At 35.5% G+C, this 27,005-nt stretch overlaps 1 protein-coding gene and 1 pseudogene across 1 annotated transcript; both read right to left on the bottom strand.

The window, feature by feature from the left end:
• Positions 1–1,049: 1,049 nt before the first annotated feature.
• Positions 1,050–25,654, bottom strand: LOC125868776 (putative late blight resistance protein homolog R1B-12; annotated as a pseudogene).
• Positions 3,679–7,203, bottom strand: LOC125867116 (putative germin-like protein 2-1). Its single transcript, XM_049547543.1, has 2 exons — positions 6,798–7,203; positions 3,679–4,350 (listed from the first exon to the last, which is right to left on the bottom strand). The coding sequence occupies exons 1-2, from the start codon at positions 7,201–7,203 to the stop codon at positions 3,806–3,808; spliced, it is 951 nt and encodes a 316-aa protein (XP_049403500.1). The 3' UTR covers positions 3,679–3,805.
• Positions 25,655–27,005: the final 1,351 nt, after the last annotated feature.

Genomic DNA, 27,005 nt, shown 5'->3' with positions numbered 1-27,005 from the left:
ATGCGTCTTATGAAGAATGAAATGTCGACTTTTGCTTGATAAATAGTCAGTATTTGGAGTCTATGAAATTCTTTCTTAACAGAAACAGAAGAAGGGACTTCTATATCTGGTGGCTGTTCTTCTTGGTTCAATATTTCCTTCTCAATTCTCACACATCTATAAACAAACGAAATAGCACATTTCGATTTATAATAATCTTTTGATCACTGATCACAAATCTATAAACAAATCGATGTTGGCTGAACATATTTTTCTGGCAGAAATAGGAGGTCTCCCACACCAAGAGGCATCTGGGATGGATGCAATCCCTCCACCTCAACAAGAGGTCTCGGGTTCTAGTTGAAAAGTTCCTTCTACTTCTGTCAGTTGGACAAGTAGAGGAAAATTAGAAAATATATATATTCATTTCAGTAAATAGGCAAATCCCTATCAAGAATGGGAGCCAGAGGCAATACGTCTGTTCCAACAACGAAAACTAACAAAAGAGAAATCCTCTCCAAAGCATGCCAATTTCAAAGCTTGAAATGTGAGAAAAAAATAGGTTGAAATGAGAGAAAAACTAGATGTTTTTCATCCATGCACATGCTTGTACCTCATAAATAAAAATAAATAAAAAGATCACTTGTACATCTAATCAAACTTTGATGGTTCATGTTTGTAGGTACACACGATATATATATAATCATCTTGACCTTGACAAATAAGTCTTTCACATGCCGAAAGGACAAGTTTTCAATATACTGATTAAGAAAAGATGTAGCACACTGATAACAATAATTTCACATTTCCAATAGTTCAAGGAACTTTAGCAAAAGGATGTGAGCTCTTGCTCATAAATTCATTACAAGTTTCACACAAATCACTAAGAGTTGAAATTAATTCAAATACTTGACTTATTGATGAAGATCCTTCAATTAGCTGAGGTTTTCCTCCATCTTTTGTTTGCAAGCCTGGATGAAACATTGACTGAGAAAGGAAACTCAGATTCAAGTAATAATAAGCATGGTGTGGTATAAAAGAAAAATGAACATGACAAGAACATACCAGATAACGAGTCAAGGAGAAGAATTTCTATCCCAATCTGGAGGCTGTATAGTAACTTTGAATGCATCATTTGCTATTTCATCATGCTGAAACGCTTGAATTTCCTTGGCTGAATTAGCAACATCCAAGCTGCACCAGTTTACTTCAATGCTTTTTAATGATACAGCGTCGTCAAAATGAGAAGGGATTTTCTCAAGCCGCTTACATTTGGTTAAAACCAAACGTTCAAGCAAAGTAAAAGCATCCTCGGAGACAGACCACTGTGCAATGTTGAGGTCCTCCAATTCTAAGTATTTGAGTTCACGGAACTCTGAATCTTTCACTTCCCATTCATCCCCTTCAAAGGCTCTGAGAAGTAACTTAAGAATCTCCAAGTTAGGAAGTTCTCCAATACTCGAGATTTGGCTCCATGGTAGACGAAACTTTGACAGAGTCAATTCCCTAAGTCTTGAGGGAAAACTGAAGACATGTGGAAGTTTAGCTGGATAGCTGTTGGAGACAACCTTGAGGGACTCAAGGTGGCTTAGAAACTCTAATCTGGGAAAACAAACACACTTTCCCTGCACTTTCTCTGAATGACCAAATGTCCCCGAAAATATGCAACTCAACTTTCTCAATTTTGGCATCTTTCTCAATATCATCTCTGTATCTTCACCGTAAACAAGATGTGGAGTGGAAAAGGTTTCCAAATTATCTAATTGAGAGTCTGCAAGTGATTCACTCATGTTCTCAGGCAAACTAAATGAAGCACGATGGCTTACATGTATATTCCTCATTCTAAACATCTTTAGAAGTGAAATGGGTAATATCACCTCTACTCCCAAACCTCTTATCACAAAGTATCAAGATTCCAAAGCTTAGCTATACATGAAGGAATTGAATTTCCACCAGTTTTAGCAGCAAAATACTTCAAATGAATTAGAAATTGTATTTCACTAGGAAAAATACCACCAATGTTGAACGATTCCAAATCCATCACCTTAACAAGTTTGAAGCTGTCAAAGATGAACGAGATATTACATGGCCATAACAAGTTATCTGAATCAATCACATTGAATAACAAAGAGCGAACACTTGAGCGAGATGGCTGCCACTGATCAATCTGATCCTCAGAAGTATGAACAAACAACCGGTATTCCATAGACCTTTCAGGAAATGTATCCCCTCCGGTGAATCTGTTTAAAGAAAAATAATGAAAATGAGAGTTGATATAAACAATAATACAATAAAATCAGAATAGTTCTTTATACCCATTGATCTGAAGAAGGAAATTCTCTTGTTTGGACTTTTCCAAGCAGAATTTATGCAACAGATCATGAACGCGACATGTTTTAAGCTTTCCATTGGGCCTCTTCTCCACGTCCATCACTAAATTTCTACTAATAAGATCTTCTAAGAGACCTTCTGCAGCATCTTGTAGTCCGTTTTCCTCACTTGCTTGTACAAAACCCTAACCGAGTCAATTTTGAGACATGAATATCCTTTCCCTTTAAAAGTCCTCCAAAATAGAGAAAACAAGGCTTCAATTGGTGCGGTAAATTCCTATAACTGAATCCAATTATAGACATGCTCTCTTCCAAGATACCAATATTCAGCAAACCTATACTTTCTTCTATTTCCTTCCAGAATTCTGCTTTTATCTTTTTCTCTTTGAGAACACCAGCAACTAATACAATGAAGAGAGGCAACCCTCCACATTTTTTAGCTATTCGAAACCCAACATCAACAATTTCAGGTGGACAGCTCTTCCCTTGAAACAACTCTTGCTGTAGTAATGTCCAACTCTCAGCATCTCTGAACAAGCAAAGATGATGAGGTTCACTTTCACATTTAGCATAATTGGCAATGTTACTCAGACGTGTTGTTATAATAATTCTGCTCCCATTCCAAGCATCTTTGAAGCACATATGTAGACTGTCCCACACTTTATCATCCCACACATCGTCAATGAGAATTAAGAATCTCTTGGTCAACAAGAATCGACGCAGCTCATCAGCTAATTCACCATCTTCTTTTTCATTGCGATCAATAGGCTCAAGCACATCATTAAGAATGGAAAGAAACAGATATCTCCATGAATATACTTGAGTCACGCGACACTGAGCACGTACATCAAAGTGAGAGGTGATTACTGGATCATTGTAAATCTTCTCGGCAAGAGTAGTCTTACCAATTCCTGGCATGCCGACCAATGAGATGACATCTAGTTGACGCGAACCTCCAAGTAGCTGCTTCTTCATTTGGTCCATTGCCTCCTGGAAACTCTTCATTTCTTCATTTGATCCTGGAGTATTAGCTGATAAAGATGGCACAAGATAAGTTGAGGTCTTTCTAACTTTGTGCACTGTCACGTCTATCTTTTTTCTTTCACATGTTTCCATAACAAATTCATTTAGAAGTTTAATATCCTCAACAGCTTCAGAAATCCAAAGAACTTTGTACCAGTGTGGATAAGAATAGGTCAAGCACGAGTCCATGACATACTCTGCCTTGTATACCATTGCAGTAACTCTTGTTATAAGGCTATAGACTTCATCATGCTCATCGTAGATTTCTGGTAAATGATCAGTCAACGATTGTAGACACAGTAAGCCCTCCTTTACTGACACAATTTGAAGTTTGAAGTTTCAAGCTTAGTACATCTAATACAGATCAAGTAAAATCAGTCAACATGACTGTATAATCTTGAAGTTTACTAACGATTACAAATAAAAACCACACAAATTAATAATTATAGCACCATAGTTTGGCTTATACTAATTTAGTTGTTATCCCACCAGAATTGTGATTGGAGATAATCCACAACTTTCTTATCAACTTGGAATGCTTTAGCGAGGATATCGTCATTGATTGGTGGGTCTGAGCCAAATACTGCATTTGCAATGGTGATGACTCCTTGATTTTGACTATTGAATCCAGCAAATGCAACAGCCTTAGTTTTTCCCACGTTAAATTGAAAATGAATGAGACCTATTGGGAAAACAAACACATCTCCAGGATGTAGAATCTTGGTAAAGAGCTTGTTCTTCATGTTTGGACCCGGGTTTGAAAGGACAAAACCAACATAGAGTGTGCCCTCAAGGACCGTAAGAACCTCGGTTCCTCTAGGGTGTGTATGTGGTGGGTTGAGACTGTATGGTGCATAGTCAATACGAGCTAATGAAATGCCTAGAGTGTTGAGCCCTGGTAAGTTGTTAACGTTCACAATAGTTACTGCAGATCCAACATTATTTGAAGTATTTCCAGCTACGTTTAAGCCTGATTTGAAGAAGTCATCAGCAGTGACAATCTTTGGATCTTTGCATACTGACACCAGCTAAGGAATTTGAAAATATTCCTACTTGTACTAATAAGATTAAGGGCTGCCAACATTCTGCCTTTGCTTCAATATGATGAGGTGAACATCTAAATCCAATAATACTTGTAGTTGAGTCAATGAATGCAAACTTTGTATAAATTGCAAAAAATTTCATGTGTTGTTCTGTTCTGAACTGCTGAAAAGGAATTGTCTTTCTCCCAAAGACAGATCTGTGTTATCAAGAGAAGTTTTCTTTATGGATATCTATTGAGGAGTTCATCGATGTTCGGTTATCCTTTGCCTAAGGAATTTGAGGCAATTCCACTTGTTAGAATAAATAAAGGGTGCTAAGATACATCCTTGCTTTGCTTTAGTATGAACTGAAGTTCCAATCTTTATAAGCATGTTTAATGTTTTTTTGTTCTTTTTTGGTAAACTGTGAAGAATTACCATAACAACCAAACAGTTACACCTAAAAAGCACTCTAGAGATTTAAGCCATCTTCGAGGAAGTCTGGTCGAATATCTACAGCGTCAAACAGAAAAAAGAATCCAATTTCTATACTCATGCCTACATTTGATCCATCTTAAACATTGCGTCATCCCCTTCTTATTTTATATATACTGTCCAGGTCTTCAATTAATTCAGCTTGGTTGTTCAACTACATTCCACAAATAGATGTAGGTGGAATTCAATTTTATTGTCGTAAACAGCAAATTCCATCCTCTGTTGGTTTATGAAGTCTGATCATCCTCTCCTTAGTCAGAAATTTCCCTTGAACGGCCAGCCAGACAATAAATCTATGTCTAGGCAGCATGATAGAATTCCATATCAGCGCAACTTCTGTGTACTTTCTGCAGCCTTCCTAGTAGTTTGTTATAGCTCCTACTCACAGAAAGTTTCCATTATCAGTTAAACAATAAGAGCTATTGTTATACCATTCTGTCACTGCCATGCAATTTGATGGAGTTTATCTTCCTCCAGTACCAGATACTGTTTCCATCTTTAATGTTGTCAATCTGATTTTATGTATATATATAATACTCCTAGTCATTTGAGTCCATTGATGTTTTCAGATTCGTGTGTGCAATCTAGTATTGTATGTGAAAATTATTCAATATATATATTCTTTGAGTAGAAGAGCATAAGGCATCAGGTGCTACTAAATCCGACTTGCTGGGACTGACAGTTTGGTCACCTGGTCATTCGTTTGGTTTTGATGCGAGTTTTTGTGTTTTGGAGCTTATGAACCTTGAACGATCATTTTTGATCAAAAGTTCAAGAAGATGACATCGGAATCCATTTATGGCGATTCCATTAACTCCAGAAGGGTCATTTTAGGCTAGTAGCATGGTCGGCATGACTCTCGAGGTTGTGCGATTAGGCGTTTTAACTTTAAGTTCAAGCTTAAGTTTGACTTTGGTCAACATTCTGAGTAAACGCGCTCGGATGAGAATTCCGTCAGCGCGGTTAGCTCCGAAATGTCAAGTTTGGTCTAGATTGACCTTTCTTTTGTGTTTCGAGGATTCGATATTTTTCGAAGTTCTTTTGTGATTTTTGACTTAAAATGACATTTGGGTGTGAGACCCACTTTTTGTCAAGATGACTTCGTATGAAAATTTTGACTGTGCCATTGAGTCCGGAAAATCAAATTTGGTATGGTTGCATATTTCGTTTGCGTGTACGGGGTTCCGAACGAGTTCAGAGTACCCCATCGAAGTTTTTAAATTTTGGGGAAAAGTGCAGAAAAATCTGCTATAAGATGCAGAAAATTCTGCACTTTTGGAAAACATAAAACCCTCATAACTCTCTCATCTCTCAACCGAATAAGGTGATTTGAAGTGCGGGAACTTCGTATTTTTGGTGGCTTCGCTGTAGAGTGTTCGGAAGTTGTCGGGTGCGCGTAGTTCAAGGTAAATTTCGCGATAAACCTGACTGCTGTACTCTTTTTCGAGCTTTTGTTTTTGGCATCCTTGTTTTGGTCATATCTCACTCATTTTAGCTCGGTTTTGGGTGATTCGAAGTCCCACGTGTTGGAAATTGTCGTGGCTTCATCATAGAGTGTTCAAGGAGTGCTGAGCACCATTAGATACTTGTAGATTTCGAGTTTAGACTGCTGTAGGTTTTCTTTTAGTTGATTAAAGTGTGATTTTCTTGCTTGTTGGTTTTTCTGCGTTTTGAGCCCCGCATTGTGTTCCATTTTGAAACACAAGTTTGGGGTGCTGTTTAGGGTGTCTTGACGGAGTCAAATTCGGACAGTTCGTTGCGGGTCCCACGATTCCCATTTTGACTCTAAAATTGACTCGTCTCCGTTTGTTGTGATTTTGGTGTCTAAACAACTGTAATAACGTTGTGACTCTAAAATTGGCCTTAATCATGCTACTAAAAATACCCACTACCTTATAATCGTCGTGAACCTCATCATATCCAAAACCACACTTGGACCATCATTCACGCATCTGTGTAGGCACAAAGCCGAACACTTTCTTGAACTTTCTAATTGATGGATTCCATAGCACTAACCCACTAAACCCATCGGCAAGACAAACCAACCCATTAACAGAACCAGAAATATATACACGTTGAGGTGGATTTTTCATGGGACAATCCAAATCAAGTGCCTCATTAACAGAGTTATGAAATAAAGAGCTAACAGAACAATATATAATATCTTCCCGAAATTGTAACAGAGATATATGGCGGTTGTAATCATTAGCAGAAAAATTACGATGAATTTTCACAAATTCAGGACTGGAAATCAAATTAAACCAATTTTTGGAAACATATTTGAACTGTAAGAGGTATTTAACTGGAACCCTTACAAGAATTGCTTCGATCAATTCTTCTGGCAAACACCCCATTGAATCTTTGCTTGGAATTTCAGTACACTTTCTCAGTCTCCTCCGTTATGGGCGTCGATGAAAAGCTTCAGATTTCATTTTGGTTAGCAAACGTTTCATCGAAAGCTTCATTCTTTGACTTATAATTCAACAAAAAGAGTTTGCACAAAATTTGAGCTCTGCTTATTGTTTCTATCGAAAGCTTCACTTATTTGCAGAGCCGTTTACATCCGTTTTGCCGCTGGTTATATTGCTCTTATATATATTTTTTTGTAATATAGGTTTTTTATTAATCATTCTACATAGTTAAATTTAAATTGACAATACATATTTGATATGATGATGTATATCATGATACGTTTAATTAGGATACATGATTCATTTAGGATACATGAGGTATTAATGATACCTTTCAAATACATGATGTGTCATAATTCTTATACATAATGTATGAAAGATACCTTTCGAATACATGATGTATCATGATATTTTTTCGAACACTTGGTGCATCATGATATCTTTCGAGAAGACTTCTCTTCAACAACAATATTGCTTTTTTCAATACTCTTATCAATAGCGCTAGTACAATCACCCCGCATTGTAATTTTTTGTATACTAAACTCCAATATTGATAGAGAATTTGTGAAAGCTTAGCACAAATCCTAAAAAGATAATTGAAAATTGTACTTGGAAAAAAAGAATTGGAACAACAAATATGCAGATGTATTTACTGTGAAATAATTTTTTTACATGATATGAATAATCACAAAAATGTGAATTTAAAAAATATCTAGTTTAAACTAGAAGAAATTGAAATGAATCTTGTTAAATTGGTGGAGTTAAGACGCGGGAGAGAAATAGAGATAATATAAATGAGAGAAATGTGAGAAAAAACAAATTGCCAGATACAATTTGTATTTATACGTGAAATAGGGAATTAGGTAAAATCGTGTAAATTTACTATTAAAATAATATTATAGCTTCTTTGGGTAAATTACACGAAAATGACAAACATCTAGAGTATATTATGTAATATAGCTATAAGTTTCGATTATTTTTAATTTGTGGCTACAGTTTCGCAAAAATTTGCTATTCGGTTTCCTAATTGTATAAATTCAAAATTTGATAATTTGGTCCCTAATTGTATAAATTTAGAATTTGTATAATTCTGTTCCTGATTGTATAAATCCAGAATTTATATATGCTTACACTAGCTATTTGTTATTATCTTTGTTATTTATGAAATTCTCTTATTTTATAGTATGATTTTAATTAGTAAATTTTGGGTTAGTCTTAGTCTTGTTGGATAGAGTTTCCTTTTTTAATAGGTTGTTTTTTTTCCAATTATTTTTAGGTCATATTTCGTCAAATATTTTTGGCTTTTTTTGTGCAAATTATGTTGGAAGTTCTATATTCATGTCAATTCCCAGAGCATTCATCTAACAGTAGGTTTTTCTTTTATCCTCTCTTTGGTGTGAATTCTAATAGTGTAATACGTATTGTTAATTATTATGTCGAAGAAACTGAATTATTCTAACTTCTTTTTTCCCCCATTTTTGTTTTATCAGAACACAAATTGAAAATAGTGACATTCCGTGGTTTAAAAACTGAATTGCTCTTTGTAAGGTTTATACTTGACCGATATTGGATTGGTAAAGGCTTGAGTTTCCACCGTATATACTGGAGGAACATGTTGCATATAAGGAGTGGCAATAAGTGCCCCTTGTACATTCTGAGCTGGATATGTTTGGACAATGGGCATATTTTGGATTGGAGGTGGTGGATTCGATGGGTTTATGGGAGTAGTTGTAGGCACTGAATAGGTGTTAGTGGGTGGAGAAACGTAAGAAGTGTGAGTTGTAGGTTGATTTTGTAGGTTGACAGGTGGTGGATTAGGAGGAGTAGCATAGGTAATGTAGGCAGGTGGTTGACTTTGTGGAGGAGGGTGTCAAATTTGGTAGATTTACGGGAGTAGTTGGAGGAAAGTTATTGTTGGCAGGTAGAGGTTGTTGTGGGGGGAAGTGTTCAGGAACTGGTGAATCAAGTGATGGAAAACGAGGTGGGTTTAATTTGGTGCAGTACTCCTAGGTTCAGGAAGTGGACTTTGGAGTGTGATGGATAAATTGGTTAAGTCTCTAACCCGGATTAGTTTGCTACGTAGATCCTCAATCTCTTGAGTCAAGCGGGCGATGTGTTCATCATGTTTTATAGTAGTTCAATCTTCAGAAGTCTCGAGAGAGTCATTAGGAACCATGATATGTCCTGGACCAATTGGATCAGATGCAATTGGATTAGTCATAGTGATTTTTCTTCCTTGAATAGCCCAATTACGCCGAGGTAATGATGATGCTTTGGACCTAGTGAAGTAAGGATGGTCGGCCAGCTCGATTGTTAACACGAATCAACTTTTGGTTGGGGATAGAAAATAAAAAAAAATAATGTTAGTTTTAAATGAAAAAGTAAAGATATGCCCCTGAAATTCAAATAAATCACAAAGCATGCAAGTCATCAAGTAGAGTCAAATAAGTTGTAAGAATAACATGTAAACAAGTCATCAAGTAAAGCCAAATATATTGTAAAGATAACATATAAATGCGTCCTAATATGTTTGTGACCTCTTTGTGCCAGAGGCAGGCCTAACGTAGACTCGAGTAGTATATTTGCCATAATATGTCATTCCATTGCTCTTGATTAATTAAAGAAAATTATTATTTTTTCAGAATAAGGTACAAAAATAGTGAATTTTTTTTAATTACATGTCGAATGAATACAACGTAAAGTACTGAAATAAAGTAAAAGAAATTTTGTTATGTCCACCCTTCTTGGTTCCTTTGGTGATATCGCCACTTCTTGTATTCCAATGTCAAGTCTTCGTAGCTGTCACGGGAAGGTTAGTCATACCACCTCCTAAAGTTTAATTAATTAGAGCAAATGGTCCATATTTAGACATAAATATTCCTCAAGTATGCACATAAATAATGATAGGTCGTCACTTGGGGTCGGAAGCCCACTTGGACTTTTAAGGTAAAGCTAACTAATGGACTTAATACACCAAGGGTATAAAGCCTTTTAGGTCATGAAAAGATGTATGCTCCTTGTAAAGTGTGTTGGTTTAGCTCTACTCTAGGTAAACTAGGAGTGAATTTATTAGACACAAGGTTTCCGAGTAGACTACTCGAGTGAGAAGGTTATGCGGTCAGACAGAAAAAGATCCGGACACCCCACACATATGTCAACTCTCCTAAATTTTGGAATTTTGAAAGAAATTTGTGGGTGCACAAAACACACCTCACGTGTACGTGTGAAAGTGTGAACTTCCAAGAAGTGGAGAAATATGAACAGAATGACAGTTAAGAAAAACATTAACACATAAATAGTTTTAGCAAATAAACAATTGATAACATGTAAAAGTAATTTATATGAATAATTGATATCATGTGAAAATAATTCAAAGTAAACAAACAGTCAATAACATGTAAAACAGTTGAGGACAAATAATGTAATTAAAGTAAACACATAAAAGCCTAATTAAACAAAGTCCGTTATGGTTAGAATCTATTAACTCCCCAATGGAGTCGCCAAGCTGTTATACCCTATTTTAACCGGAGCAAAATAGTGTACAAAATTTCGGTGATTTCCAAATTAATAACTAACTTAAGAAATCGCTACCTAATTATTACGGCGAATTAGGATACCTAAATTGATTAAAGTCATTGCCTAAAGTTAACTTCATTTTAAGATCCACTAAACATAAAATTCTAGGTAAGGATTCAACTAATTTAAAGAAAAGAGGTGAGACATACTTTAAAATCCATTAAAATGGTTAAGTGACCAAACCTAATTAATTAAATAGGCTAAGTGTGAGAAAGTAAAAATTACAATATAAATGTTAAATATCATATAGCTTTAATAAAGGTAATTTAAAAAATATTTTATAAAAATTCCTTCAAAAAACAAATTGTAATTAAAAGATTTTGAAAACATTTATTTTTATTGTTGATTGAAAATGGGAGCATATGTGATAAAGACCCATTCATATTCAAAGAAAGATTAGATTTGTTAGGAAAACAACAAAAGTTATTTTGCAAGCACATTCATTTTTTATGAAAAAAAGAACATTTAACCATACTCCAAAATTACGGAAAAGGGTCAAAAATACCCCTGAACTATTAGAAATGGATTAAACATACCCTCCGTTTGATTTTGGGGTCAAAAATACCCTTACCGTTAGTGTATTGGCTCACTTTTACCCCTTAAAACTAACAGATGCCATGTCACCTAAAAAATCACATAAAACAATATTTTTTTGCTGACTTGGAAATTCAAACCTGATGTGTAAATTGTAGTGGAACAATCATAGATCCACAAAAGAAATCACTGAATGCAAAGATGCAAATACAACCGAAAGTAATCTACAAGATCGATGTTGCCATTGCCGTACTCCTAACAGAAGATGATGTAGACACCACTGATAAAACTCGACGAAAGTTAATAAATAAAATAGGAAAAATCACACCAGATTTCTTCTCTCTATTCTTTATCAGTTTGTCGGCCAAAGCTCCATTGTTCTGACCCGACCCGACAATTCTCCATACGTATATATCTGCATTTCACACCGATCTATCAAATAGTAGACAATGTGAACGGAGAAGAGTCAGGGGATATATCAGCATTGTTCAAAAAAGTTGTGTTTTTAATACTTTTTATGATTTATATCTTCATGCCTGCTTATTTAATTGTTGATTGAATTGATTTTGCTATGGAAGAAACTGAAAAGTGATTAGTTTGTATTTTTTTTAATAAAGAATTGTGAAATAAAGATTTGGTATCAAAATGTTGTGTTAATTTCGCTGTAATTTTGTCATTTTGGGACTTTTATTGAGCCAAGGGTGTATTACACCCACCCCACTTGTGGATTGTTGCTGCCATGTTGAGAGTTTTGTCCATTTGAATTTCCAAGTCAACAAAAAAAATATTGTTTTATGTGATTTTGTAAGTGACATGACATCTGTTAGTTTTGAGGGGTAAATGTGAGCCAATACACTAACGATAAGGGTATTTTTGACCCCAAAATCAAACAGAAGGTATATTTGATACATTTCTAATAGTTCAGGGGTATTTTTGACCCTTTTCTAACCATGTGAAAAAAATAATAAACTATTATTACCTAAAGAACATTTAAAAGAGCTTTAGCTATAATAATCTATTTCTTAAGAGTCAACCACACACAACAAATAAAAATAAACAATTAATCACATGAGAGATTTTAATCACACTAAGGATTAAACAACAACATTATAAGATAATAAAAGCCATTTTAGCTTCCACGAGAAATTTGCAATTCATGCTTAAGCAGTCGAGACGAGTAGATGATATGCGAATACCGAGCATATAAGTGGGTAAATGATAGGTAGACTTCGCAAGCAAAGCGTTGAGTCTTAAAGTGAAACTCTTTGACTCTTGTGGAGCAGTGAACGGGGAAGTTACAGGCCTCGAATCTACACCCGTTTCTCAAATAAAGTCAAGCGTAATAGAGAGGAGATTCGAAAATCCTTTGTAACCAATTTTCAAATATAAAAGTGATGTTCTTGTGAGTGTAAGAGCTTGTTGAGTGATTTTTCTTATCAACCAAAATTCTTCTCCCCCTATGACTAAAAACAGAGGAAATATTTGTAGAAGAGGTTCAAGCTCTAGGATGTCATTTGGGCGGAATTTTGAGTTGAAAAAGATGTATTTTGAACTTTGAACGATATGTTCTTGGATGGACATAACCTTCTGTTGGTTTATTAGCATTTTAATATCAATATTTTGTATATTAATTTGCTAAAACTTAGTATAGCCGTTGCTGCCAATCATTTTGCTGCCAACCATTAGTGGTTTTTTAGTTTGCTGCCGTTGTATATCATAACTGCTGCATTAGTGCTATTCAGCATTACTCCAAATGGAGTTAGTGCNNTGCATTAGTGCTATTCAGCATTACTCCAAATGGAGTTAGTGCATATGTTACAAAGTTTTTGGTGCAGCAGCAAGCCGTTGGTGGCTTAGTGTTTCTTTATTTCATTCTTTTATTCCTCCATTACACCTTGTAACCTATGTAACTCCTAAGACCATTATCTTCACTATTTACTACACCATTATCTTCCTATTCATTGTTAGGAAGACTTCTTCTAGTATAAATAGTGGTGGTCTTCATTTGGTTTGTTACATACAATACAACAAGAAAATATAGAGTGCATAAGGTTTGTCAAAAAGAGAGTTCTTATTAGTTGAAGGGAGGTGTTTCATTTTGTGAAGCTTTGGACTCAACTCTTGTCCAGAGTTGTTGAGTTATATTTTGTGATTAGGCTGTTGTATCCTGGAGGGGATAAGTTAAGAAGGACTATTGCTGGACCGGTGAAAACATTTGTTGCAGTGGGCTTGAATCTCCTTAAAGAGAGCGAGATATCCGCGCCTCAGTCTGAAGAGATTTATTTCTTCATTTTTATTTTCAATTGTAATCTTGTATTTTTGTTATCTTGTAAGTTTTTACTAACAATTTTAAGGAGAATTCATCATGGCAACAATTGAAAAAACGCGTTAACAAGCCATTTCGGTTTAATGGTAACCATTTTAAGAGATGGAAGGGTAAAGTACTTTTCTACTTGAGTCTTCTCAATGTTTCTTATGTGTTAACTGAGAAGAATTCTAATAAAATAGACATCACCTCTATGAATGATGATGAAACTATGTCTCATCTAGAGAAAGTGGTACGATGGTGATTCCTATAAATGTCGGTATTATATTCTTAATTGTCTATCTGATAATTTTTATGATTATTATGATAGAACTTACTCTAGTGCAAAGAAAATTTGGAAAGCGTTGCAAAGTAAGTATGATATCGAAGGGGCTGGAGCGAAAAAATATGCGGCTAGTAGATTTTTTCGTTTCCAAATGGTGGACAACAAATCAGTAGTAGACCAAACTCAAGACTTTATAATGATTGTTGGAGAGCTAAGGTCTGAGGAGGTAAAAATTGGAGATAACCTTATTGTTTGTGGCATAGTAGATAAACTTCCACCTTCTTGGAAGGAATTTCAAAAAACTATGCACCACAAACAAAAGGAAACCTCCCTTGAAACCTTGATAATGAAAATCCGCATGAAAGAAGAGGCAAGAGGCCAAAATGCACTTTTACAAACAGAAGAGAACAACATCACAACGAAAGTAAATTTAATTACTTCAAATAATGCTACTCATGAAACTCACAAAAATACTTCTTTGAAGCCTAAGAAGAAAAAATTCAAGAAAAATAATGGTGAAAATAACCAAGCACAAAATCAACAAGTTCAAGATAAGGGACCGTGCTTTGTTTGTGGCAAGAGTGGGCATATTGCTCGATTTTGCAGATTCCGGTAACCCTCAGGCAAACGTTACTGAAGAACCTTTTGTGGCGGTGATTACCGACATAAAAATGATTGAGAGTGTTGATGGATGGTGGGCTGATTCTGGTGCAAACCGTCATGTCTGTTATGACAAAGACTGGTTTAAAAAATATACTCATTTTGAGGAGCCCAAAACCATCATGCTTGGTGATTCCCACACAACTCAAGTGCTTGGAACGGGAGGTGTCGAATTGTATTTTACTTCTGGAAGGGTATTAGCTTTGAAAGATGTACTTTATACTCCTTCTATGAGGAAAAATTTGATGTCTAGTTTTCTTCTTAATAAAGCAGGCTTTAAACAGATTATTGAATCTGATCAATATGTATTAGTGAAGAAGGATATTTTTGTGGGAAAGGGGTATGCATGTGATGGGATGTTCAAATTGAATGTTGAGATGAATAAAACTTCTACTTCTGTTTAACATGCTTTCTTCTACCAATTTTTGGCATGCTCGTTTGTGTCATATTAATGACCGTTATGTTGGAATCATGAGTAGTTTAGGATTAATGCCAATGATGAAAAAGAATTTTGAAAAGTGTGAGGCTTGTAGTAAAGCCAAGATCACTAAAAGACCTCATTTTCAAGTTGAAAGAAAAACTGATTTGTTAGAATTAGTTCATACTGATATTTGTGAACTTGGTGGAATTTTAAATCGTGGAGGTAATGGATATTTTATCACTTTCATTGGTGATTTTTCTAAGTTTACATATGTTTACTTGATGAAAAATAAAAGTGATGCTTTTGAAAATTTCAAAACTTATCTCCATGAGGTTGAAAATCAGTTTGGAAGAAAAATAAAAAAAATTAGAAGTGATAGAGGCTGTGAATATGAGTCAAATGAGTTTAATTCTTTTGTTAGATCATTGGGAATAATTTATGAAACCACTCCTCCTTACTCTCCTTCATCTAATGGAGTAGCGGAAAGGAAAAATAGAACTTTGGTTGAATTGACTAATGCCATGCTTATTGAGTCACATGCACCTTTAAATTTTTGGGGTGAAGCTATTTTAACTACTTGTTATGTGTTGAATCGCGTGCCTCATAAAAAGTCTAAACTGACACCTTTTGAATTGTGGAAAGGTTACAAGCCAAGTTTGGGATATCTAATAGTTTGGGGTTGTCTAGCCTTTGTGAGGCTAATGGATCCCAAGATTACAAAATTGGGTAAGAAAGTTACTACTTGTGCTTTTCTTGGTTATGCTTCAAATAGTACAATCTATAGATTTTTTAATCTTGAAGATAATATTGTGATAGAATCGGGTGATGCTATTTTTCATGAAAATAAATTTCCTTTTGATTCTAAAAATAGTGGGGGTCTAAGGATTGAACAAAATATTTTGTCACTACCTAGTTCTTCTACTTCTACTTTAAAAAAATAAAGAAATTGATGATTTTGGTTAAGAAGAAGTAAAAGAACTAGAGTAGAAAAAGATTTTGGTCCTGATTTTTATGTGTTTAATGTTGGAGATGACCCTTTCACTTTGAAATAAGCATTATCTTCACATGATTCTATATTTTGGAAAGAGGCTGTAAATGATGAAATGGAATCACTAATTTCTAATAAAACTTGGAAGTTAGTTGATTTACCATCGGGTTGTAAAACTATTGGTTGCAAATGGGTCTTAAGAAAAGTTGAAACCGGATGGATCTATTGATAAATATAAGGCTAGACTAGTTGCAAAATGTTTTAAACAACTAGAAGGCCTAAAATTTTTTGATACTTTTTCACCGATAACAAGAATTACGTCCATAAGACTTTTAATTGCTATGACTGTAGTTTTTGATTTGCAAATTCATCAAATGGATGTAAAAACTGCTTTTTTAAATGGAGACCTAAATGAGGAAATTTATATGGATCAACCCAAGTCTTTTGTTGAAGCAGGCCAAGAAAGAAAAGTATGGAAACTTACTAAATCCCTATATGGCTTGAAACAGGCACCTAAGCAATGGCATGAAAAGTTTGATTCCTGCATGATTGAGAATGGTTTTAAAACAAATGAGTGTGATAAGTGCATATATCATAAGTCTTGGAATAATTCACATGTGATTATTTGCCTATATGTTGATGATTTGTTGATCCTTGGCTCTAACATGAATGTTATTGATGAAGCTAAGAATATTCTTAGAAGCCATTTTGATATGAAAGATCTTGGTGAGGCAAATGCTATTCTTGAAATAAAAATTACAAGAACATGTGATGGAGTTTTCCTTGACCAGTCACATTATGTTGAGAAAATATTTAAAAAATATAACTTTCTTGATTGCAAGCATGTTGTAACTCCTTTTGATTCAAGTGTTCACTTATTTCCTGTTGAAAGTGAAAATGATGTAATAAATCAATAGGAATATGCTAGCATAATCGGAAGTTTGAGGTATGTGACTAATTGCACTAGGCCTGATATTGCATATGCAGTAGGAGTACTTGGCAGGTTTACAAGCAAGCCAGGTAATGAACATTGGCGTGCTATAACAAGAGTTATGAGATATTTAATTGGAACAAAAAATTGTGGTTTGTTCTATAAAAGATATTCTGTTGTACTTGAAGGCTTTTGTGATACAGATTGGAACACTTTATCAGGTGATTCCTGTTCTACCACTGGTTATGTCTTTACTTTAGGTGGTGGTGCTGTTTGTTGGAGATAAAAAAAAGCAAACTATTATTGCTAACTCTACCATGAAGGCTGAACTAATTGCTTTAGCTTCAGCTAGTGAGGAAGCGAATTGATTAAGAGATTTATTATTTCAAATACCTTATTTTGAAAAAAACTAATTCCTCCTATTTTAATTCATTGTGATAGCACTGCTGCGATTGGTAGAGTTCAAAACCGTTATTACAACGGTAAATCTAGACCTATAAGGAGGAAACATAGTAATGTAAGATCATATTTGACAAATTATACCATTAATGTTGATTATATCAAATCTTGTGATAATCTTGCAGATCCTCTTACTAAGGCCTTAATAAGAGAAAAAGTCTGGAGCACATCGAGGGGGATGGGATTGAAGCCTATAAATCCTTGAGTCATATATGAGGAAACCCAACCTGGAGACTAGAGATCCTATAACCAAGTTCAAAGGGAAAAACTAATTATATGATGACTTGTTGTGAAAAATGCACTATCTTTTTATTCCCTCCCTATGATGTGAGTGCATTGTTTCCTGTAGTTATGTGAAGGTTGAGTTGACAAAACTCTTAATGAATATCTGTAGCCCATATGGGTGGAGTGTTAAGCTTATAGGAGCACTCTCGACAGATTTCACCTATGTGATGTGTGGAAGTAGGTCGCTTCCTATGAGAATTGAGCTTATTCTCAAATGCACTCATGAAACCGGGATAACACATGGCCATAACGTGCTGACTTTAAAGCTCATGTCAACACCTTGATTATTATGTGTGAGCAGTGATATTTTATTTCCCTCAAGCAGTCATAGTTCAAGTCTGAGACCACTACGACTCTGGAGTAAAAGTTACTGTTTCACTAAGTGGAGGTTCAATGCAGAGCACACCTTCATTATGCATAGTAATCTTCCTTCAACTGATATACTCTCTTATCTAATATTAAAATGAGTGGGGGATTGCTGGTTTATTAGCATTTTAATATTCATATTTTGTATATTAATTTGCTAAAACTTAGTATAGCCGTTGCTGCCAACCATTAGTGGTTTTTCAGTTTGCTGCCGTTGCATATCATAATTGTTGCATTAGTGCTATTCAGCATTACTCCAAATGGAGTTAGTGCATATGTTACAAAGTTTTTGGTGCAGTAGCAAGCCGTTGGTAGCTTAGTGTTTCTTTATTTCATTCTTTTATTCCTCCATTACACCTTGTAACCTATGTAACTCCTAAGACCATTATCTTCACTATTTACTACACCATTATCTTCCTATTCATTGCTAGGAAGACTTCTTCTAGTATAAATAGTGGTGGTCTTCATTTGGTTTGTTACATACAATACAACAAGAAAATATAGAGTGCATAAGGTTTGTCAAAAAGAGAGTTCTTATTAGTTGAAGAAAGGTGTTTCTTTTTGTGGAGCTTTGGACTCAACTCTGGTCCAGAGTTGTTGAGTTATATTTTGCGATTAGGCTGTTGTATCCTAGAGGGGACAAGTCAAGAAGGACTACTGCTGGACCGGTGAAAACATTTGTTGCAGTGGGCTTGAATCTCCTTAAAGAGAGCGACATATCCACGCCTCAGTCTGAAGAGATTTATTTCTTCATTTTTATTTTCAATTGTAATCTTGTATTTTTGTTTCCTTGTAAGTTTTCACTAACACCTTCACGTGATCTGGTTAAATTTATGCTTGAAATGGTGAGCTTGTTTCTGGAGCCATATCTGCTATGTGATGGATCATATGCATCTTGATGAATATATTGAAATAGATAAAGCAAACTTGCATGAAAATGGTGTAGCATTATTTATCTTTTGGCTGACAAAGTTGGAGTTCCCTTGTATTAAAAATGAGAAAGAAGACAAGAGTGGGGCTGCTTAGGATAGAGAGAGAGTCTCAAACCCTAGATCTGGTAGTCTTCAATATTGTCTTGGAAGACCAAATTTGGGCTGTTGTTTGGATTCTAAAATGGGCTGAATGAAATGAGAAGAATTGCATTTTGTTTGGGCTTATATTAGGACGACTTTTGGATTCACTTTGACCAATTCTTTTTATTTATGGCTTGTTCCTCCTTTGATTCCTTTGAACTTCTAATTTAATAACTAGCATAATATATATATGTAAAAAGTTTAGTAAGTAAGAAACTTGGGATAAAGTAATGACAATCATTTGACGACAATATGTGATAGTTTTGATAATAAAATATATAATTTTAAAATTGTGAAAATGATAATAATCATAAAAAATAATAAAGGTTAGAGTAATAGATAATTAAGATAACAATAGTAATAACCAAAACTAATAGTGAAATATAATATATTTAACTTGTTAATATTTTAGAAGTTCAATAGAATGAAATACAAGAAATGAGGGACAAAATTGGGTGTCAACTGCATTCATGTTAAAATTTGACATATTTTGCAAAGACTAAAATGTACTACATTCATGGAACGGATACTTTTTAGGATCTTCAAAAGGGAAAAGCTTAGTGGAATGGTAATGCACATACCACCCAGTGTGTTTGATTACTGAGATCTGATTCGTAGAAGTTAGAACTCATGATTCAATAATCTACTACACTGCATCCTGTCATCCGGTGTTAGCTTATCAATAGTACCTGCTTCCCTCTATGTACTGTTTCGTTTAATTGAGTACTAGCTTTTTATTAGAGATGAATAATAGCAACTTCCAAATAGTCACATATCTTCAAAAAAAGTAACGCTTGGTATAATTTTGAATTAACGTACTGCAACTTATTGGGCAGCAAGTGGCAATCATTCGAAAATTCCAATATATTAGAATAGTAAAAGAAAATTTAAAAACAAGTATCTAGATTCTTGCTCACAAAGTCGTTACAAGTTTCATGGCAAATCATTGTTGACTTTTAATCGAACACTTATTTCTTGTGAAAACCTTCAACATGATATTTCCTCAGCTGAGGCTCATCCTGCATCTTCTTTTTGCACACCTGAACGGAACGTACACCAAAGAAATGGATCCCTTTACTCACCAAGACTTTTCACAATAAATAGATATTGAATGATATATGAAACAATTAAAAGAGAAGGTCACCAACGTAAGTATAAAACTAAAACATCAACATATTTTGGTGTAAATTAAAGACAAATGAACGAGTGGAAATGTAATTTGGTGAATACGTACCAGATAAGAGTCGAGCAGATGGTCTTCTAGCCCAATACGGAGGATGTATTGTAACTGTGAACGCATCATTTGCCATGTCTTCATGTTGCGTTGTTTGAATTTTCAGGGCTGAATTGGCAACAAACCAGCCACACCTGTTTACTTCGATGCTTTTTAGAGTTACGGAATCACCAAAAGGAGAAGGGATTTCCTCAAGCTGTGTACACTTGGTTAAAACCAAACGTTCAAGCTTAGGAAAAGCATCGTCGGAGACAGACCACTGTGAAATGTTGATGTTGTCCAAATTTAAGTATTTGAGTTCAGAAAACTCTGAATCATTCACTTCCCATTGATTCCCTTCAAAGGCTCTGGAATGTAACCTTAGAATCTCCAAGTTAGGCAATTCTCCAACTATAGAAATTTCGGACCACGGTAGACGAAACTTGGACAAAGTCAATTCCCTTAGTTTTGAGGGGAAATTGAACTCGTGTGGAAGTTTAGCTGGATAGCTGTTGGAAACCAACTTCAGGGATTCAAGGTGACTTAGAAACTCTAATCTGGGAAAACGAACACACCTTCCCTTCACTTTCTCTGAATAACTAAACGTACCCGAAAATATACAACTCAATTTTCTCAAATTCAGCATTTTTGTCAAGATCATCTCTGCATCTTCACCATAAGAGAGATGTGGAGCGGAAAAGGTTTCCAAATAATCTAATTGAGAGTTAGAAACTGATTCACCCAAGATCTCTTGCAAACTAAATGAAGCACGATTCTTTACAAGCAAATGCCTCAATTTGATCATCTTTAGAATAGAAGAAGGTAATATTACTTCTCCTCCTAATCCTCTTACCACAAAAGTTTCAAGATTCCAAAGCTTAGCTATAAATGATGGAATTGAATTTGCATCAGTTTGAACAGCAAAGTACCTCAAATGAATTAGAGACTGTACTTCACCGGGAAAAGTGCCACCAATGTTGAACGATTCCAAATCCAACACTTTGACAAGTTTGAAGCTGTCAAAGATGAAGGATAAATCACGAGGCCATAACAAGTTATCCGGGTCTGTCACTTTGAACTGTAAAGAACGAACATTTGAGCTACATGGCCGCCACAGATCAATCTCATCTTGGTAAGAATGGATGAACAACCGGTAGTCTTGAGGATTTTCAGGAAGCAAATCCTCTCCCCTAAATCAGACAAAAAGGAAAAGAAACAAAAATACATGACAATGAGGGTTGGAATAAGCATATAATAAAATGAGAGTTGGTTTAACGGTATATGCATAATACAATGAAATCAGTATAATTCTCAGTACCGGTTCATTTGTCTGAGGAAGTTTTCTTGCTTGGACTTCTCTAAGCAGAAATTGTGCAAGAGATCATGAATGCAACATCTTTTCGCCTTATAATTGGGTCTCTCCTCCATGACCATTACTAGATTTCTACTAATAAGATCTTCCAAGAAATCTTGTGCGGTTTCTGTTCGTTTTTCCTTATTTGCTTGTACAAACCCTTCAGCTTGCCACAGCCGAGTCAATTTTGAGACATGAATATCCTTTCCCTTTAAAAATCCTCCAAAATAGAGAAAGCAAGGCTTCAGATGATGTGGTAAATTGTTATAACTGAATCCAATTAAAGACATACTCTCTTCCAAGGTACCAATATTTTTGGAACCTAGACTTTCTTCTACTTGTTTCCACAGATCTGTTTTCTTCTCCTTCTCTTTCAGAACACCAGCAACTAACACAATGAAAAGTGGCAATCCTTTGCTATTCGATATCCCACATCTACAAGTTCAGGTGGACAGCTCTCACCTTGAAACACCTCTTCTTGTAATAATGTCCAACTTTCATCATCTCTGAATAAACGAAGATGATGGGGATTACTTTCACATATAACATAATTGGCAATGTCACTCAGCCGGGTTGTTACAATAATTCTACTCCTATTCTGAGTATCCTTGAAGCACATATATAAATTGTCCCATGCTGTTTTATCCCACACATCATCTATAAGAATTAAGAATCTCTTGGTTAACAAAACTTGACGCAGCTTATTAGCTAATTCACCATCTTCTGTTTCAGTGCGATCAGCAGGCTCAAGAACATCATTCAAGATGGTAAGAAGCAACTCTTTCCATGAATATACTTGAGTTACACGACACTTGGCGTGAACATCAAAGTGAGGGATAACTATGAGATCATTGTATATCTTCTCGGCAAGAGTGGTCTTTCCAATTCCAGGCATACCAACTATGGAGATAATATCTAGCTGAGACAATCCTCCGAGAAGCTGCTTCTTTATTTTGCCCATTGCTTCCTGGAAACCCTCCATTTCTTCATTTTCTCTTGGAGTATAAGCTGATAATGTTGGAGCAAGATTAATGGGGGGCTTTGCAACTTCATGCATTGTCACACCTATCTTCTTTCTGTTGCAAGTCTCACTAACAACTTTATTTAAAAGCTTAATATTCTTAACAACTTCAGAGATCCAATGAGATTTGTACCAGAGTGGATGAGAACTGACTAAGCAGGAGTCAATGACATACTCTGCTTTGTACGCCATTTCAGTAACACTTGTCACAAGACAATAAACTTCATCATGCTCATTATAGTTTGCTGCAAAATGAACTCTCAGTGACAATAAGCCCTCTTTGACTGATTTAATCTGATGCTTCAATTCAATGATCGAATTGATCTTAGAAGATAAAAGCTCCTCCAGTTTTTCCAAAAAAGTTTCAATAAATCCTAATCCATTTGTCTTGGGGAAGGTATAACTTGACAAATCGGGAACTTCAAAACAAACCATTTTGATCTCTTCCTCAACATACTTGAGCAATTGCTTGACATCGGAGAGACATAGCATGTTAAACCAAGCAGGTACATAGCCCTTGAAAGAGAAGTTAAAGACGTACCTTGTACCATTAGCAACATCCTGAACATGTTTGACAAGGTGTTGGAGTTCTTGATGCATGTTGCGGTACTGTACAATATCTGCAAGAAAAGATCCCCAGTACACTAGTCTCTCTTTGATTACCGGGATTCCGTTCTCCAAACAAGAGACTGAAACAACATCACAGTCAAGCATTCTGTCCAGATGGTCTAATAAAAAGTTGATAAGGCCTTCAACATCTGTTAATGCCGTATTGCAAGGTGAAGCATCAAGAATTTCAAAGCATATTTCTCTGACCACTATCTTGACAGACTCGATCTCCTCTAGGAAATCAGATATTTTCCCGGAGATGCTTCCATCCATGAAACCTCCATAGCTACAACGGCTAATTAATGCTGCCTTGCGGGCAGCAACTTCAGCATGCTTTATGAGATCATCCAATTTCTCAAGCTCTTTTTGTTGCCTAAGAAGATCTATAAGAAAGGCTCTAAAGAACATAATCTCTTCGTGAGCATTTTCTATCAGAATCTGAACTTGACTTTCCAAAGTGTATTTGTGCTTTAGTAGATCCATGAAGTTTCCCTCGGACTTGATTAGACTGAAAGCAATAGTCAAATGCTGAAGCACAAGATTGAGCTTCATACTTTTGCTGCTATCTAAACCATCCTCGTAAGATAAACGGATAGCAGCTTCGGCCTCAAGTACTATGGTTCCAATTTCTGTCGAGAGATCATTTTGGTTCTTGTATTCGATGTACTCAGTAGTGGGATCAAGAAGAAATGTTACCAGGACCAACAACCCGTTGTGTAGCCTTTTGACCATATCTGTATTAGTAAGTTTTAGATTGACTTCATCATTGAGTAGTAGCTTTTCGAGAATATATCCCTGCAACCCCATGAAATACTCATTAAAATCCAGGTTATTAGGGAGGGATGATGTTGCTGGGAATCTCAGAATGGTTAAATATAAATCAATGTCCTCAAAGTTAACAGGAAGAAAGTTCAGCAGATTTATTGTAGGATGCTCTGGTGTTGATGATGAAAAGACGGGACATATCTGTCTAATTGCTGTCCTATAAAATTTATACTTTATATGCAAGTGATGCTGCACGAGATTAGTTTCCCATAACAATTGTCCAGAAAGAGAATGGACAAGTTCCCTTGTTACAGTAGTGGCAGATTGAATTAGGGTCAAAACATCAGTTAGCTGAGCTTGATCTTTGCACTGCTCCAATGTATCCATGAGAAAAGTTCTAAAGAATGTCAGTAGATACGGAAGATGTTTCTCAAAAAGAATTCTCTCTAATTTGAAATGATTAAACTTCACCCGCAAGGGAAGAAGCATACTGTCTATTTCAATATTTTTCTCCAAATCCACATCATACAAGGAATAGATTTCACTTGCTGCCTCAATGGCTAGAGGTTCCATATAAGATAGTAAAAAAGAACGTAATTCTTCATGCTGAATCTTTTTGTCTTTCAAGTGAGAGAGAAATTGACAAAGCTTATGTTGTCCAAGAAGGAGCCATTGAAATCGACCAGAAAAGGTAACATGAGTTAAGATGGCTTTATGACGTCGTAGCGTTTCCAGATTGTTTCTGACAAAATGAGTAAACTTCCATGTCACAAGCACATCATCGGATAGATACAGAAGACTATCACCTGTCATTGGAATTTTTGATCTGGATGAATATGATGCTTTCAAGACACTGATATAAAGGTGCCTAAACTCAGGCTTAATAATAGGGTTTATCCTTTCCAGCAATTCGGAAAACTTAAGAAAGCATTCCCGATGTTGAGATTTCTTAGCACTTGTATGAAATGTGATAGCTGTGCAGGCGGCAGTATAAGCTACGTCCTCAGCGATGTTGAAGAGATCCTTCATTTTCTCATGTTCAATGCACCACTTTGCAGTAACCATGAGAAAGCATCCTAGATTTTCCAAGTTTTCCAGCTTTTCCTGTGGAATTGGATCAACACTTACGATGTTTGCCAGTTGAAAAGCGCCACCAAGGCATGCTACTACGTGCTTCACCATATCCACAGTGATTGGGATAGATGGTCTGAATGGCTTTGAAGCTTTGATTTGCTCAGCAATGTTTCCGAGTTCAATTACTTTTAACGCCTCTGAAATCATTCTTCTAGTATCACTCGTCAGGCCTTGATCCTTCATGTGAGAATGTATCTCAGAAAAGCCATGGTCAGCTTCTCTGAATAAGGGCGTAAGATTTTTTGATATCACATTCTCAAAGTTATCCTTCTCCAGAACACGTAGAAACCGAAGTAAAGGAACTAGTTGACTACTAGCATATTCCAATTGTTCCTTGGTTGAATTGTCTAAATGTCCTGTCTCCACACAGCAACTGATGGTTCTTCTCACATCAATGCAAGATTCTCTGGCCATCGAATTGTTGATTCATAAAAATTTACTGCACGTAATAATCGAATATCTTCAGAGATAGATACAAACATATTTCATCCATTTTACAGAAGTCTAGAAATACACTAAATAGCTCATCCCTTTTGTTAATAGCAATCACTCATTCTTCTTCTCTAGCTTTATTACTACTAAAAACACGGTCAAAACCCAGGGACAGAGTTCACTCAATTTTGTGCAGGAAAATGTTTTCCGATATAAAAGTAATACACCAATGGATACAGTTGACCAACTCAATGAACAGTAACTCAACTCAACAGAACAGTAATCGGTTAACTATAACTGGTAGTTATAACAAAAATTGCTGACAGGAGGAAAGGAAACCTGTACAAGAACCTCATAATCGACGGACATCCCTCGGTTTAAGTACCGATGGGTCTGTTAGTTTCGTTTCAGCCCTCTATTTTGGACCACTTTTTGTAGTATATAGTATACTAAGCTCTTATCATAAACAAAATACAGGTGAACCATGCATAATAATGATAAGAACACTACACCAAAAATGGTATTAACGGCAATAGCTTAATTGCCACTAAAAAAATATTTTAACACTCTTTGTTAATGTGCATATTTGTTGCCGCTAAAAGCTGTTTTTATTGTAGTCGAAGCAGAAGAAGGAAAAAAAAGACAATGCAATACTACAAAAATCTTACTTTGATTTGGCAGGAAACTAAAGCCCAGTGCTGAGTTATCCAAATCTGATGAAGTTCACAAAGGTCTTTGCTAAGATCGACTTGAGATCAGGATAGAAGATGATAATTAGGGAAGAGGACATTCCTGAAACAACTTTTAGGGCCTGATAAGGAGTTTTTCGTCATATCTTTTGAGTTGACAAATGCCCCTAACGCCTTTATGGATTTTGATGAGAAAGAAAACACCATTTGAAGGAAGACTTGATCATATGTGATGTGCTCATTAGCTTGTGCATTGAACAGTTCTACTTCTTTATTATGTGAATAAAAAAACAGTTGATCGACTAGCTTAGTATTTTCTTGATTATTCTTCTATAAATTAATTGATTCCCTTTTGTCATCTTTTGTGAATAGCTCATTGCAACCTTTAAAGGCCAGCATTTCAGCCAAAAAAAAAGTTGACTATTTTGTAGTTCAATTTTAAATTTATCTACCTTCATTATTGTGTCATAAAATAATAAATTATACAATCCCTACTTGAAAAAGGAGGAGACCCTGTTGACTTGGATGATTTTAAGGGATTAACGGTCTGGGTTGGTACCACCACCCCCCTCCATATGTTCCGTCAGGTTGTATTAGCAGACTCATCACCGAATCATGATCATCACAAGTTCCACTATCACAAT

The sequence above is a fragment of the Solanum stenotomum genome, chromosome 6, assembly GCF_019186545.1.
Source record: "Solanum stenotomum isolate F172 chromosome 6, ASM1918654v1, whole genome shotgun sequence".
In the NCBI taxonomy this organism is placed as follows: Eukaryota; Viridiplantae; Streptophyta; class Magnoliopsida; order Solanales; family Solanaceae; genus Solanum; species Solanum stenotomum.
The sequence above is the reverse complement of the archived record's forward strand: the minus strand, read 5'-3'. Positions and strand labels throughout refer to the sequence as shown.